Source organism: Meriones unguiculatus, chromosome 2 (genome assembly GCF_030254825.1).
Source record: "Meriones unguiculatus strain TT.TT164.6M chromosome 2, Bangor_MerUng_6.1, whole genome shotgun sequence".
Classification (NCBI taxonomy): domain Eukaryota; kingdom Metazoa; phylum Chordata; class Mammalia; order Rodentia; family Muridae; genus Meriones; species Meriones unguiculatus.
This window is the reverse complement of record NC_083350.1, coordinates 11,908,641-11,925,878: the sequence shown is the minus strand read 5'-3', so window position 1 is coordinate 11,925,878 and position 17,238 is coordinate 11,908,641. Positions and strand designations below refer to the sequence as shown.

At 43.8% G+C, this 17,238-nt stretch overlaps 1 protein-coding gene across 3 annotated transcripts in view; it reads left to right on the top strand.

Moving 5' to 3' along the window:
• Epg5 (ectopic P-granules 5 autophagy tethering factor) overlaps positions 1-16,112 on the top strand; it is a 95,474-nt gene extending 79,362 nt beyond the window's left edge. For all 3 annotated transcript variants that reach the window (XM_060377011.1, XM_060377010.1, XM_021645488.2), the window contains 8 exons: positions 372-557; positions 1,036-1,245; positions 1,751-1,895; positions 7,706-7,948; positions 9,018-9,234; positions 9,904-10,119; positions 11,667-11,781; positions 14,193-16,112. In XM_060377011.1, coding sequence (XP_060232994.1) covers positions 372-557; positions 1,036-1,245; positions 1,751-1,895; positions 7,706-7,948; positions 9,018-9,234; positions 9,904-10,119; positions 11,667-11,781; positions 14,193-14,375 — 1,515 coding nt within the window. In that variant the 3' untranslated portion in view covers positions 14,376-16,112. The remainder of the gene's footprint in view (positions 1-371; positions 558-1,035; positions 1,246-1,750; positions 1,896-7,705; positions 7,949-9,017; positions 9,235-9,903; positions 10,120-11,666; positions 11,782-14,192) is intronic.
• Positions 16,113-17,238: the final 1,126 nt, after the last annotated feature.

Here is a 17,238-nt window from a genome sequence, read left to right as displayed (position 1 = left end):
TGGCTAGTAGAGCTCAGCTTTTCTGCTGTTCTAGCTCACCTGAGGCCCCAACACTTCAGCAGCTCCAGTGCTCTGGTAACCGGGAGTTTCTGTCCAGTTGGGGTCAGAGAAGGTCACGCTTCTGTTCAGAATTATTAAGAGTAGATATTGACATGCAAATAGGCAAGCTCAAGAGTATACATATACTGGACCTGGAAGGAAGTTATGACTGTGGAATTAAGTTTAGGTAAGGGGAGATTATCAGTGACTATTTACAGTCTGGGAAAAAAGTGGTCTTTTAAAAATAGTATAAAATATGAAATGCTAACTTATTTCCATTTTCAAGATATATCAAACAACTAAAGCAAGATACTGGTTTTTCTTCACTTCAGGTGGAGCGTGGAAGCCCCAAGAGCTGCTTCTTGTTTTTGGGGTCTGTCCTTTGCAGAGTCAACTGGGTTAGTGTGCTGTCTGATGCCTGGAATCCTACTCCCCTTCCCGAAACCCAGAGCATGGTTGTCTGCCTCCTTTTCATGATGATTTTACTGGCAAAGGAAGCTCAGCTAGTCGACGAGACAGTAAGTCTGGGGGTCTCAGATGAGCTTTGGCATCTTAGCACACCACTGTCTCCTAATGATGTGGTCAGGTGTTTCCCTAGCATCTTGTCAGTCTGAGTAGACGCGAGACATACGAGCTGCACCTCCAGCTACATGCTTGCTTTCCGGGATAGCCACAGTCTAGGTCTAAATAGCCAAGATATCTCCATTGAATTAAAATAATATATTTTACTTACTTCTGGTCAGTCTGCTGTGTTTTTCTTGAAGTCAGTGTCGCTGTGAACCTGAATTCCTGAGTTCCCCTTAATTCTTGTAGATCTTAATGCACTTTTGCCATGACCTTGACTATTGCTTTCCTTTGATGCTAACTTGAGTATGTACTTTCTTGTTTCCTTAACTTTTCTCTTCTTACTATAAGCTGTCTCACCACCCCCCAGACTATCTAGAGCCATATATTTCTGGGGAAATGAAGTTAGAACAACCTGTCTTCTGTTTATAGGATTCACCTTTACTGAGTCTCCTTGGACAGACAAGCTCACTCTCGTGGCATCTTGTGGATCATGTGTCATATCAGAGTGTGCTGGGTTATTTCAGCAGTCACTACCCACCATCCATCATCCTTGCAAAGGACTGCTCTGCAGAACAGATAGTGAAGCTGTTAAAAGTGTCTGCAGGACTTTCTGTCCCTGCTGATGGCCAGAAGCATCTTGTAAGTTGATTTAAACGTGGTGTTCCTTAGGGCCAGAGACCATGATTCTTATGACTTCCTCAGCATGAAAGCTGGGGTGTGTGCCACCTGTGCTCATGGCTTCCTGGGTCCTTTGTTTGAGTTTTCTCATCTAATTGCAGTGACCCAGGTGGACCAGAGGTCAGAGGGGTTGAAGACAGCGGTGGGCCGACTTTAAAATCAGAGAGTCTTAGCAGGGAGGGTGAGGAGTGTAAGCTGGAGGTTTGAGTTAGAGTAGATGTGAAAGTTTTGGGGTAAGGTTTGACAAGTGAATCACTGTTTAGTTAATGTCACTGTTAATGCAGTGGAGTCTACATTCTAGTCTCAGTGCTGTTGTTTTGACAGCCACAGGCACATGTTTTGAGCCATCCAGATGCAGTCTTCTGTGGCTTCTGGATCTGTTCAGTACTGTGCTGTGCTCCCCAGGAATGTTCAGCTGACATTTTTCACTCAGGTTCCTTTGACTGATCCTTCTCTCTCTTGTCAGGACATAGTTCCAAAATGCCGTGCTTTCACACATCAGGTGGTTCAGTTTCTCAGTACCTTGGAACAGAATGGAAAAATCACCCTCCCAGTCCTAGAACAGGAAATATCTAAGCTCTTAGATGACATCATTGTTTTTAACCCACCTGGTAAGTGACCACTGAAGCCAAATCCTCATTTGGGCAGTGATTCCTTCTCTGTGTTAGGCTTTGTGAGCTGAGGAAGATGTCAAGACCATTCATTACCAATCCAGACAGTCAGTGTTCTGGACAGAGGACCAGCTGGGGGCAGACAACAAGGTTAAAATTTGGGGAGAAGTTGATCCTGGCAGATGTGGGTGTGAAGTGACGTGGGTTGAGGGTCATGCTGGATAAGCACATTAAGTGATGTAACAAGAGACAGCCTGGAGGAAGCAGTGTTTACAGGGGCCATCTCTGAAGTAGAAGTTCAGAATCATCTGCTGGCGTTAAGAAGTTTTATATGGAGAGCTTTGTTGCTAGCAAGTCAGTGGAGTAAACATCCTGCCAGTTGCTTCTCCTGCTGAAAACAACCAAGAATGCTCAAGAAAATTAAAACCAAAATTTATAATCTTGCAATGATTATCACTCTCAAGGGTTTTTGTTTTGTTTTTAAGTTCTTATTTCTCAATTTTTTTCCAGTAACATCAGGTTAGGGTCCATTTCGCACTGTAAATAATGAATTTGCTTCAATGGGCAGGACTTCCAAAGCTCTTACCATTCTCATGGATATAAATACCGAGTCCTGTCATGAGAAGTAAGCAAGCCTCAGTTCTAGTCTATTTCAAAAAATTTTAACCTTATTCAAGATAGTTAAAAATAACTAGCGAAAACCATGCTTATTTACTTGCTGAGACATATTTTCTGTCTCTTTAAATTGTAAAGTGAATTTGTTCATTTTCTTGTGTGCCATTTTCTTTTCACCTCTCTTCTTTTTAAAAGACCCATTGATAGTACCAATATGTGTACTTATTTGAAAACTGAAGTGACAAAACAGCTGTCATCAGGACCCTTTAAAGGGGGTTTTCCTTACCTTTATGGTTAATTATAAGTAGTTTTTATTCTGTGTAAGTTGCTGTAGAACATAGAGCATGTTGCCAGTGATGATGGAGGTGGAACTACTGTATACCAAATGACTGATGTCTAGGAATTACGTGTTTGTTTTCTCTATGTGCAAAACTTGGAGAATACAGACTGTGTTCTGATAAGTAAGATATTTATTACACCATCTTGACATATATGTATGAATTATTATTTTAATTTTTATTAAAATGTTTATAGAATATGTTTTGATGTATATTTTGCCCTTCTTTCTAATTCTTCCCAGAGCCTCCCCACCTCCCCACTCACCCACCTTCCTGTTCTTTCTTTCAAAATGAAAAACAAACAAAACGCTCTAAACCAAAAATCAAAAAAATTAAACCAGTAAACAGATAATGCTTAAACAAAGCAAAATGAAACAAAAAGCCTACAAAAGAGAAAAAAAAAACCCATGAAGTTCATTTTGGCTGGGCAACTATTTCTGGACATGAGGCCTGCCCTGGAGCGTGGCTGATATCCCGGGACACGCCATTGGAGGAAATTGATTTTCCCCATTGCCAGCAGCCAGCAGTTGCAAATAGCTTGTTGGTTAGGGATGGGACCCCTGTGTCTACTCCTTCTCAGTTGTGGGACCTCATCTGGCCTGAACCTGTTCAGGCTGTAGTTGTGCTATCATAGTAGTTTTGAGATCATATTTCCATCAGTCTGTTGTGTCTGTATGACACTGTTTCCTTGGAGTCATCTACCATCTTTGGCTCTTACAATCTTTCCGCCTCTTTTGCATAGTTCCCCAAGCTTTGAGGTGAGGGGTTTGATGAAGAACTCCACTTAGGACTGAGTGCTCCGAAGTCATTCACTTTCTGTACATTGTCCAGACTGGGTCTCCCTGTTAATCACTGCAAGAAGAAGCTTTTCTGATGAGTTTTGAGCCATACACTGTTCTCTGGGTATATCAGTGTGTCATTACGAGTCATTTTATTGCTACTTGAGCAGAGTAAGAGTAGGAGGCCTGAGATCTATCTAGTTTCAGATTCTCGGCCACCTTAGCAGTGGCAGGTATGAGTCCCATGCGTGGGCCTTAAATCCAAAAAAGAAAAATATGGCTGGTTATTCCTACAACATTTGTGTCACGATTACACCTATATATCTTGCAGTAGGTGATTGTTGTAGGTCACAGGGTCTGTAGCTGGCTTGGTGGTTTTACCTCTCTCCTCTAGCAGTTCACAGAGTACCTTCCAGTACTATGAACTAGTCAGCAGGGGTGAAGTATCTAGTTAGGTGCCAGCTCAACTTCGCTGTGTTCAATGACGTAAGTTAAGTGTTGTCCTTAGTAATAGGGCCTTACCATCAGGTTGTGGAGAACAACTAACAACCTTGGCAATATTCTGTGATATTTGGGGGTTTCCATGGGACTTTTATAGCCAAGACCTGAAGGTGTAACTCATTCCAGGCACTGAACGTTTTACTTGGTGGCATATCTAGTTGGGGCATTGTCTTTCCTATTATTTGGTGACTCCATTTAGATTTTTCATATATGTATATATCTTAGGAAGCTTCTAGAGTTTCCACATCTTTTAAAAAATATTTATTTTATGCGTGTACATACAGCTGTACACCAGAGGGCATCAAATCCCAGCATTGATGGTTATGAACCACCATGTGATTGCTGGGAATTGAACTCAGACCTTTGGAAGAACTGACAGTGCTCCTAACCTCTGAGCCATTTCTCTATCCCCCACATGTTTTTTTCATAAATCTTTTAGTGTTAGTTATCTCTGCTCTCACATCCCTCTCCTTAGTTAATCCTTCTAACGTAATTCCCCGTTTATCCCTCCACAGCATTATATTCTAGTTTCCTTTCCTTGGGAGATCACATTCTCTCTCCTAGCCTCTTAGATGGTATCTAACCTCTGTGGTTATTCAGATTATAGAATATTTACTGAAAGTTTAAAAGCTAACGCACACATATTAGAGAAAACATGCAGCATTTTGGGGTCTGGGTTATTTTACTCAGGATGATTATTTCTAGCTTAAATCTTGCAAATTTCATTATTTCGTTGAATAATATCATTCAATTATTCAGTGAGTACTATTTCATTGTGAAAATGTACCACATTTTCATTATTCATTCATCAGTTGATATACACCTAGCCTATTTCAAATTTCTCACTATTACAAATAAAGCAGAAGTGAACACAAGCAGGTGCCTTTTCAGTAAGGCATAGAGACTTTGGGTGTACACCTAAAAGTATTACAGCTGGATATTGAGGTAGATAGTTCCCATCGTCTTGAGGAACCTCCACATTGATCTCTGTAGTGACCATACCACTTTATGCTCGCACCAGCAATGATGAATAAGTGTTTGCCTTTCTTCACATCCTTGCCAGCATGTCTGGTCTCCTTTGTTTTATTTATCTTGGCCATTCTGATTGGGGTAGGATGAAGTCTCAGTAGTTTAATTTGCATTTTTTGATTAAATGTTTAACATTTAACATAACATTAACTTAACATTTAACATTTCTTAGCCGTTTGTGTTTCATCTTTTGAGGACTCTCTGCATAGTCTGTACCCAATTTTTAAATCGGGCTGTTTTCTTGATGGTCAGTTCTTTTAGTTCTTACTAACCCTCTATCAAATGTGTAGAACATCTTCTGGCTTTAGAGTCCTCATTGAAAAGTCAGGGGTTTTCTAATTTTTCCCCCTTAATATGAGATTTGATCTCCCCCCCCCCCCTGCAGCTTTTAATGTGCTTTTAAAATTCTGTACATTTTAGTGTTTTGATTATGCTGTGTCATGAACATTTCTTATCTGGTTTCACTTGGTGTTTTATATGTTTCCTGTACCTTGATAGGCAAATTTTGCTCTGTAATTTTGACAGCAATATTTTCTGTGCCTTTTACCTGAGTTTTTTCTTCTTCCTCTATACATATGATTCATAGGTTTGTTATTTCAGAGAGGCCTGATTCCTGGACTTTTGTGCTGGCTTTATTTTTTATTTCACATTTTAACATTCTCTTTGACTGAGCTTTCCATTTCTTCAACCTTTTCTTCAAGAGCTGAAATTCTGACTTCCATGTTTTTAACCTGTTTGTGAAACTTACCTCCAAGTTTTTTTTTTAACAAATTCTTTTCTTTTTTTTTTAAAGATTTATTTATTTATTATGTATACAATGTTCTGTCTGTATGTACACTTTCATGCCAGAAGAGGACACCAGATCTCATTACAGATGGTTATCGAAATACCCAGATCACAAGTCCCCAAACTACCAACAGGCTTTGAGTCCAATGCAAAATACACAAGGGTCTTTTATTACAAACTCGAGCTGGGTGGCTGCCCTTTACAGAGACAAAGGGGCAAGCGACCCCCAACTCTGGGAGAACAAGGTTTTAAAGGGACAAAATGCAAGCAGGGAAGTGCAAGTTTTGGCGTTACAGGATTGGGTGAGAGGGTCTCTAGGGGAGCTGACCTTTAAAATGATTGGTTTGTTTTTAGGCACCAAGGCGCAAATGGTCAGGCCCGGCTACCTGGGGGACATCTGGCCCCCAATACTGCCCTGTTATATGCAGGTTAGGCTGTAGCAAGGGGAAGGGGGAGTTAGCACATTCCATGGGCTTTCTTAGGAGCTATGTGACCCCAGTCACACTCTTAGGTTTATCTGGGTGGGGAACTGCTGCTGGACCTCTGCTCTGAAAGGACTGTGAGCTGATGATTTTGCCACAGTCCCAGGAACCTCTCAGTTATGAGCCACCATGTGGTTGCTGGGAACTTAACTCAGGACCTCTGGAAGAGCAGCCAGTGTTCTTAATCTCTGAGCCATCTCTCCAGCCCTCTACCTCCAAGTATTTTGTTTGACATCCTGAGTTTTTAATTTTTAGTTTTTTTGTGTTTTTTTTTAAATTAATGATTCTATTTCTTTGCTAAATTCTATCATGTCTAGAATTATATTAATTATTTCATTCAGCTTTTTATATTTTCAGTCTTCAGTAAGGAATTTATTTGTATCCTTTTTAAGGCCTTGAACATATTCATAATGACTGTTTTGAAGCTCTTGTACTATGCTTCAGCTAAATTGCTTTTCTCAGGGCCTGTTGCAGTAAGGTTGTTGGCTTCTGGAGGATAAATATTATCTGGGTTCTTCATATTTGTAGTTTGTGCTGGGATCTAGACCTCTAAGGTTAAGATGCTTGAAGTGTCTCCATGTAGATATCTGGTCTTCTCGTTGTTGGGTAGGTGTTCCTTTCTTTGGTCACCATTGCCCACTCTGGATCTCAGCCAAGTATGGTGACTGTGGAGTCCCTGGTAGAGAGTATTCCTGTGGCTCAATGGGTATCATCAAAGGATGGAGACAGGCTAGAAGAGAAGGCTAAAGGAGGGCAGCGGGAAAGAGGATGGAGGGGCCAGGGTCTGCATCAAGAGGTAGGATCCCCAGGAAATGGAGGCAAGGTGGGAGTAGGGGACTCCTGCTAACAGGCTGCAGCAGGACTAAGTAAGTCTATAGAAACAGGAATGGAGGACAGGTAGGGTAGTAAAGACAGCTTAACTGAGTCACCAGCTACTGTGGCCACTGGGGTCCCTTATGGTGAGAATGATTCTGTGGGTTGGCCAGTGTCACACCCTACTTACAAAACCCAAGGGTTGTCAGACCCTTCCTGAGGTCCCCTGCAGTGGGAGTGTGAAGACCCTGGACAGCAGCTGGTGCGGTGGCACACACCTTTAATCCCAGCCCTCAGGGAGGCACAGACAGGTGGATCGCAGTGAGTTCCAGGCCAGCCAAGGCTACAGGGAGAAACCCTGTTTCAAAACAAAACAAAATAAAAACAAACAAACAAACTGCTGTTCTCATGACCAGTTTGCTGTCCCTGTGCCAGAGGTCTGAGTATGTGCCTATCTTTGCCTTTAGACATGGACAGCCAGACCCGCCATCTGGCCCTCAGCAGCCTCTTTATGGAAGTCCTAATGATGATGAACAACGCAACGGTTCCAACAGCAGAATTCCTTGGTGTCGGTATTCGGACTTGGATTGGCCAAAAAGCACATGGGTTGGTAGTGCTGCCCCTTTTAACAGCAGCCTGCCAAAGCCTTGCGTCAGTCCGCCACATGGCAGAGGCCACAGAAGCCTGCATCACTGCCTACTTCAAGGAAAGTAAGAGGACATTGTCTTCTTCCTGTTACATTGCTCTTTTTCAGGAAAGATAAAGCCTGTCACCAGGGATAGCTTTCCACTCTGCCCTAAGGCATTATATTGTTCTGATTCTTTCTGTGAGGAATTTCTCACATCATACACACACACACACACACACACACAGACTATACATACACACATGACACAGACACATGCATATATATATATATATATATAGTCATACAAATACGCACAGCCAAGCACACACCACACACATGCACAGACATACACATATACGTACAAACACATAGCACACACACATACACACATACACACATACACAACAGAAATAGATTTATAAGAGGTAGTCAACACCAGAACATGTGGCCCATGTCTCTTGGGTTCAATCGTATGTTTCAAGAAAGAAAGATGACATTGCTTTAGATTATTAGACCAAACATGTTATAACAACAAAGTCAGTTTTAAGTCAGTTTTCAAAACAAATGCTGTAAACCAGAATTCATAAAATAATGAGGGTGTTTTGGTGAAAGGAGTTTTCATAGAGATCCTTTTATTTCTTCTTGCCATGGTTTTAATTAAGATTTATCTATTTTTATTTTCTGTGTATGAGTGTTTTGCCTGCATGTCTTTATGTATAGCATATCTGTGCCTGGCACCATGTAGGCCAGAAGAGGGCACTGGATTGCTTGGAGCTGGAATTACAGATAATTGTGAGCTGTCCTGTATGAGTTGAGAATGAACCCAGGTCCTCTGGAAGAACAGCCCGTGCTCCTTACTGCTTGAGCCGTCTTGCCAGCCCCCCGTCATATGTTTAAACCTATCATAAAAGGATCGCTTTTTTGTGTTCTTCATCCTTTTATTTGTTCTTATTTCCTACCTCTAGACTCTGGAGACAGTGATTAAGAGCAGCTCAGAATAGCCCTTCTCAGCTTTGAAATTCAGATATGAAATATTACTATAGACATCAAGAAAGGATGAATACCAGCGTGAGGTGAAAGTGAACACAGTCATTAGGATTCTCATGGACATGAGTATATGTTGACATTTCCTCTTGCTGTTCTTTTCTTAGGCTCCCTCAATCAAAATTTAGGATGGGGCCCCATTCTGGTGTCCCTTCAGGTTCCCGAGCTCACCATTGAAGAGTTTCTGCAGGAGTGTTTAGTCCTGGGCAGTTGCTTGACTCTCTATGTCTACCTGCTTCAGTGTTTAAACAGTGAACAGACTGTGAGGAACGAGATGAAAGTGCTTCTCATCCTAAGCAAGTGGCTGGAACAGGTGTACCCCAGGTATGCCTGCCCGCTGGCTGCTTGCAGACTTGTGTGAGCTTTACTCGGGGTGCCCAGTTTAGGTAAGCATATCTTCAAGAGCCTAGGACCCAGTGATGTGGAAAAGTCAAACAGGTCTTTCAGGGGCAGTAACATATGCTTGGCAAAGACTCTTAGTTTGCTGAGCTGATTTTCTGAGCAGAGTTTTTATTTTTATCTTCTAACACAAGTATTTTGAGAGCCCAGCCTTCAGCTTTCTTATAAGTAGAGGATCGAGTGACAGAGAACACACAGTCCAGCATGTGGCATGTTCAGTAAATGGTAGATCTTACAGCCCCATTTTTTTATTAACATTTTGCTAATTCGATTTTTTTCAAATTTTAATTTCTTAAATTTTGTTTTCACTTAGTGTGTCTGTGTGTAATGTGAGTACTTGTGGGTTCATGTGTATCATGGTGTGTCTGTGTAGAGGTAGAACAACTTTTGTCAGTTCTCTGCTTCCACCGTGTGGGTGCTGGGGGTCAAACTCAGCTTGTCAAGCAAAAGCACCTCTACCCACTGAGCCATCCTGCTGGCCATGGTGTATGATTTAAAGTAATAAATGTCTCCCTTCCTTAAAACTCAAATGTGAGTTTCTGTTAAGTGAGAGGGAAAATACTTATATTTTGTTTGTTCCGGCTCCCTCCCCAGTTCTGCACAGGAAGAGGCAAAGCTGTTTTTGTGGTGGCATCAAATCCTGCAGTTGTCTCTGATTCAGCTGGAACAGAACGACTCAGTCCTGACAGAGTCAGTCATCCGGATCCTGCTCATGCTGCAGAGCAGGCAGAGCCTTGTGGCCGAGGAGAGGCTCAGCTCCGGGATTCTGGGGGCCATTGGGTTGGGCCGGAAATCACCTTTGTCCAACAGGTGAGGAAGAGCCTACTCAGACAGCTGCCACTGATGGAAGGTGCTGTGGGAATAGGTACAAAGATCAGGGACTGTTACTTCTTCATATTCTAATTTATTTTTTCTTGATTTAATACAGCTTTGTTTCAAAGGTGGTACCATACCTCTTGCTATGTTTTGACTCTGCAACTTGACTGTATTGCTGATTTCATTTTGGTTTTGAACCAGGGATGATGAATTAAAATACCTTGGTTCATTGTTTCATTGTGGTCACTTGGTCCCCTTTCTGTGAGTTTAGGGGATCACAGCCTGTGAGGGACTTAGTGTAGAACTGTTACGTCATCGTAGTAAAAGTATGACAAACAAGTCTGGGTTTTGTGACTTAAAAATCCAAGGCATGGAAGAATCCATGGTCTACCGTTCTGTCTCAGGTGCTTTCTTCGTTACGGTTTCTTTCTTTCCTCTCCTTCTCTCTCCTTCCCCCTCCATTACCTCCCTTCCTTCCTCATGCCCAGCAATCCTTTTTCTAATCTATAGGACCAACTACATCATGGCTTTTTTTTTTTTTCCCAAATCCTCATCATTATTGAAAAGAGGCCTCAAATTGTGTTGTCATGCATTAGTTTTACTTAAATTTGTCCAAATGTCTTGTTTTGAATCAAGTGCTTTTCTTTTTTAATTATGGTAAAATATATCTAACCTAATTTACTTATAGTAGCCGTCTTACTGTGTATAATTCAGTGATATTTACAATGTTATTGTGGCCATTTCTAGCTCTAGAATATTTTCATTACCCCCACGTCAGCCCCATGCTCCCAAGTCACTTCCATTTCCTTCTTCCCCTACTCACTGACAGCCATTGATTGACTTCATATTTAAATCCTTCTTAGGACATTTATAGAAATGCACTGTATGATATGTGGCCTCCAGGCTGGAAATGGTTTCGAGAGTTCATCTGTGTTGTAGCATGTGTCAGTGGGTCCTTGCTTATTTTTATTTACTTGTTTTGTGGTGCTGAGGATTGAACTCATGCATGTGTGTTCTACAACAGCGCCCTTCCCTTTCTGTGTCTGTGTGGCACACACATGAGGGCAGATCTTTCATATTTCATTTATCCATTCAGAAGTTGATGGGCATTTGGGTTGCTTCCGTCTTTGTTGCTGTTGGAGCTAATTCTGCTATGAATATTCATGCATAAATTTTCACTTCTGTCTGTCTTCAGTTCTTGGGTACATACCCAGGAGTGGACTTGCTGGGTGGCATGGCAACTGTTTTACCTATTAAGGTGGTGCATATTGTTTTCTGTAGCACTGCCCCCACAGGGTTTACATAACCACCAACAGTATTCAGCTGTCCCAGCTGTTCCATGTCCTTACCAACACTTTTATCCTAGAATCTGAACGGGCACACACTGTTTGGAGAACTATGGAAGAAAAGATTAAAGTACTGTTTTTGAAGTATCTGGAAGTGGAGTTACATTGTTTTCTTTTAAAGTAGGAAATTGGGGTTGTATTTTAAAATGTTCACTTTAGTAGTCTCTCACTTCTAACCTCTTGTTAACACCCTAGGTTCCGAGTGGCTGCCCGAAGCATGGCTGCCTTCCTGTTAGTTCAGGTGCCTGCAGAAGACCAGATTCGTCTGAAGCCCAGCTCTGAATTACACCTGACCCCAAAAGCTCAGCAGGTCAGTAACAGCAGCCTTATGGCTGGATGTTTCCTGGTAAACCTCCTCAGAAGGGAGGTGGCAGCTCTAACCTATACCCTTCAGGCCTGAGGTTCTGCAGTAGCACGGGCCTAACTCCCTTACTGTGCTCATCTCAGGTCTTAAACTGATTTTCTAAACACAAGCCTAGAGCTGTGAGGAGGCAAGGGCAGGGCAAGCTGGTCTAGGGCTGACCTTGGTGCTGGAGAATGTGATAAGTGTGCTTCCTGATGCCAGGACTGGCCTGCACAGAAGAGGGCTCGCTTTACAGGAAGGACAGTTGGATGAGTTTTCTCAAGAAACAACAGCACTAGTTCCTGTTTCATGGGACTGAAGAGTGACCCCTGCAGTCTGGTGCTTGAGCGTATACTGGACACATGGATGGCTGTAGGTCCTTGGTCTGGTTTCTGTAACTTGTTTTACCCTTCCCAGGTGGCTGACCAGTGTAGAGCCACCCTAAAACAGTGAAATGGTGGTTGCCATCCTGAGTGCCTGCTTACACTGCGCTCTTCTAACACTAGTGTGTTAACATTTTCACTCATTTCATAACAACCCTGCAGCAGACAGTGCTGACTGTTCTGATCTTGTAGATCAGGAAACACCGAGAGAGAGAGAAGTGAGGCAATTTGTCCCAGTTCAGACAGTAGTAGGTATTAGGGCAAGGGTTCATGCCACTGGTCTGCCTCCAGGCTGCTCTCTATTTTCCACTCTGCAGGATCCCTGACGGGGTGAGTGCTTGGGGTGTGTGAGGATCAGAAGCTGTGTGTAGTGGTGTACACTTTTGATCCCAGCACTCTGGAGGCAGAGGCGGGATGATTTTTGTGAGTTCAGGGCTAGCTTGGTGGCAATAGGGAGTTCCAGGACAGCCAGGGCTACATAGAGACACCTTGTTTCAGACAACAAACCAGCAGAATGAGGGTCAGTTACTGCAGGTTCTTCATGGGGATCAGGATCAGGTACTTGTCAGTCACCGTTGGAGTCCTGATGTCTTAATGAAGCCTCACAGATGGGCAGGGGAGCCCTATGTGGGCAGCTGGGGAGTCAGTGAGATTAATTTTTGGTGCATTTGAGGAGACCTCAACTGTCCTGTGGCCCTAGGACCTGGAACATCAGGATTCTGCTGTTATTGTGACCACAGGTCATGGGGGCCCTTCTGTTAGGCGTGACATGCTGCTTCTTGACGTGTCTTGCATACTGTCAGGGTTTTCAGATTTCAAATGACTAATCTTGGGGAAACTCTTACAGTAGATCATTTAGGGACTAATTTTATAAAAAACAGAAATATCTTATTTCTAAAACTTGTACTTATGGCTGGCATGATAATTTATTTCTAAGATTCTAGCTATTTACTATACTAAAGAAAATCTCCCTCTTTGTGTTCTGGACCAAGCAAATCCATATATATATATATGGACATACACACATATATATGTACACACACACACACACACACACACACACACACACATATATATGTATACACACACACACACACACACACACACACACACACACACACACACATATAAAATGCCAGAGGTCCCAGAGCTGGAGGGGGAGATAGGGCACGTGTGGTAGCTGTTGTGGTGTTGGGGTCATGGGTATGTCTTCTGAATCTCAGAGGTGACTGACTTTGGGCAAGTGAAAAACACAGCTCCTCACCTCCTGGGATCACTGTTTGGAATTTTTGTGATTTTTGTTTTCTCCATGTACTTTCTTTCTTCTCCTACAATGAAAGAAGGAGAAAAAAAAAAAGAGGTTATACAGCTAGAGAATGCTTTCCTTTTTTTTTTTGTTGCAGGGGTTGTGGGAATACGTGTCTCCTCCAGGTCCGCTCTGTCTCATGGAGGAACTTGGCCTGTGTGCTTTGTTGGCCGCATTGTCCACAGCCTCATTTGCTCCCAGCAGCACTTAGCAGCTGCTGCATTTGGGATCTCACTCACCCTGTTTCCTCTGATGGTACCCAACACCCAGTTGCATATTCACCCTAGTGAGGTGCAGCTGATGCCTGTGGTTTTCTGTTGGGCTCTGAGAAGAGAGGGAGTTGGCATCTAGTGGAGAAGAGCCTATTGGTGGGACCAGGGAGAACAGGGACAAGGCGGGAAGGGAAATGGCTGTGGTAGTTGAGGCAGGGAGTAACAGTAGCTTGCTGCAGTGCCTCGTGGCAAGGAAAGGCTGGGAAATAACAGCACAAAAGAGAAGGCCTCAGAGGTCAGAATAGTTACCTGTGGCCTCCTCTCCCTCCTCCTGCTTGAGTCACCCAGCGCCTGCCTTCCAGACTGCTACCTTTTCTCAAGGCCCAGTGGAAGTAGGTAATGATGTTAAGTGCTGTGTGTGCCGCAGTCAGGTTGTGCGCGTTCACAGAGTAAGTCACCCTGTCATTCATCCTGTAGGCGCTGACTGCTCTGGAAGCCATGACCCTGAGTAAGCAGTATGTGGACTACCAGGATCAGATACTGCAAGCTGTCCAGTTCATAAAGCACCCTGGCCATTGCCTTCAGGATGGGAACAGCTTCCTGGCTCTTCTTGTTAACTGTCTCTACCCAGAAGTGCATTATCTGGACAACCTACGGTAGTGGTGTGGAAGCCCTTGAAGCGCTGTGTGGCCCTTGTGTTTACCTCAACTGTGCTGTTCTCGTGTTCCCTTGTTCAGTTTCACTGCAGAGCTCAGTTCTGCCAGGAACTCAGCTGAGGTGCAAGATGGGAGGCAGTAGATAGCTCTGGGTGTCTGGTCACCTCTCACGGTCCAGGGACTTTTTAGTGTTTATGTTTGTCCACAAGTGACACTAAGTTCCACTGAGCACAGAACCACTCACATTTGGGGAATGTGCCAGTCAGCTCCCTAAGAGCTACAGAAGAGTGTGTGGCATGTCTGCTCTCTGCCTCCCTGTTTGTTTAAAGGTCCAGACCCCTCTGGCAGATCTGGCCACTCTGGGAGTCGTGAAGAGCTCTCTTGTACTCCATTTGTATTCTTCTGACAGAAAGGAAATCAACTTGGGACATTTCTGCATTTCTCAAATGTGGGGGAACACACCAGCTTAAAATTATTATGTTGTTTCTCTTAGAGTGGAGAGGATACACTGAATTAAGTCAGGAGTGGCTGTCCACACCTGTAATGTGAGCACCTAGGTGACCGAAGTGGGCTGCTTACATGGGTGAAGCAGAGGCGTATGTCAGAGTGTCTCAACAAGCTAAACAAAGAGGCTGAACTAAAATGAGTCCTGTGGAGACCTGCCGCACGCAGCTTGACCGCAGCGCAGAGGCGGCCCCTGCTCTGGAAGTGTGCCTATCTGAATTGACGTGACAGCTGTGCGTGTGTGCAGCTGTGCGTGTGTACAGCTGGGCCTTACTTGGTCCTTGTAGTGTGAGCACTGGATCCCCTTGAGGCTCCTCATTCACATCAGTGCACTGGCCTTGTGTGTGTGGGCATTCCCAACTCTTGACGTGTCAGGGCTGTCTTCAGGCCCTACTGTCAAGGGATAGTAGGGGCTCTGGTCTCACAGACACACTAGAACACATGTTCAGGGAGAAGGGGCCAGGTCAGGGGAGTTTGAGAAGTTTGGCTTTTTCCAAGTAGCTCCGTGCCTTCTGTCGTTGCTGACAGTCCATATTGCCAAAGCCCATCTGGCTCTGTTCCCTTGACATCTCTTGCTCATGTCACTTCCCGCAGGATTGGCAGTTTGACTTCTGTCAATATATGCATACTTCTGAAAATGGCCCCAAATGGATTTTATATGTCCAGCTTACAATATGTGTCTGTTTTTATGGGTTATGGCCAGAAATACCGTGTAAAATCTCTGGGTGTCCACCAAGAGCCTTGACTAAAGGTGGGGTTATACAGCTGGTGGGGCGTTTCTCCCATGTTTGGAACCTTGCACGAACTCCTTTTTGGACAGAGCGTTCTGCCTAATGGACATGCCTTGGAGCACTGATAAGGGCGTCCCTGTTCAGTGGGACAAAGTGTCATTGCACAGAGATGTGTCTCAGCCTTCTTTATTTTTCCTTCTCTCTGCTTTCCAGATCAGTCATCCTCACTCCAGGTAGAAGAAAACTTTAGATTCTGTGAGCAGGAAATGCTGTGTTTGCATTGTTTCTCTAAGGAGAACCAAGTTACCAGAATCCTAGAATGTGACATGTGTGAGTGATAGTGTACAGTGTAGAGAATCAGCTAATTTTGGAAATTTATAATATTTGTAAATTTTGTCTGTAAAAAGTATAAACAATAAAATCAACCTTTGATTGTAACTGATGAATCTGAATTGAAGGCTGATGTAGATTTTTATGCCTGATATTAAATTTATTTGGTCTTGTAACTGATTGGTAAAAGTGCCGCTTTTTCATCCTTGTTAACATCTGAGAGTTATTTCCTCAGATTCTATGAGAAGCACTACACTATGTGCTTTAAAAATATGTCATAATTCAGAATAAAGGGAGCAGGCTTGCAGCTGGCTTGCTGTGTGAAAGATAAACCAGGCTTTGCTAGGAAAATGGTTCACTTTCAGAGTGCAAGGCCATGGTATCAGAGACAGTGATGGACACTGGACGTCCTTTTCAACAAGTAAGGCCACGGCCTGAGCAGTGTAGAAGGCAAACCATCACAGGGCCAGAGGCTCCTGCAGTGCAACATCCAGGCCTTCCCAGGAGCAGAAGGGGAGTGTTGGCTCTCCAGGCATTGCCCACCACCTCAGAGTGCACACCTGGGGCAGAGAGGTTGCTCTGGCCTCCCCTCTCCCTGCTCTACAGCCCACTAGAATAGGTGACAGCAGGGTACAGTGCATTGGGGCCTGTGATGGCCAGCACCTACCACACACATTTCTAAAGCTCTCACACACTTGACCTTGGCTCTGAAAACGACCCGTGTCTTGCTGGTTAAGCCTCCACCCCTCCTGTGCTGTGCCCAAGTCTTCTGTTTTTCAGCAGATGTGAAGTGTAGACACTCCCTGCAATTAGCCAGCAGTCTTGCTCCTCCAGGGCCAGCCAGCCTCAGCTCTAGTGTATCTAAGCTCTTTGTCCGAATCAAGGATGATACTGGTTTTTTATTCTAAAAATTACTTCTTCTGACGCAGGAAGTCAATGTCTTCTATCATGGACAAAGTTGGGGCACATTGAATACCTTGGTTCCCTTAATGGGGATCCTCAACTTTTCCTCCACCTGGCCAATGTTGGCCGTGCCTCAGCTATGCCAGGGCTTTCTGGTTCTGCTTATCTTGAGCTAGAGTGGCTCCTGATGTCCTTGTGTCTTGGTTGTGGATCTGCCTGGAACATCTAGACAGGGCCTGTTCTCTTTCTCTCAGTATACCTTGAGACATTTTCTTCTGTCACATCTCTGACCCATTTTGCCCCGCCCTTAGTCTGGGCTAAATGCTCAATCCTTAGTTCTCTTTGAACATGATGACCAATAAAACTGCTTTTGGGGGCAAAGTGCCCAAGTCAGACCAT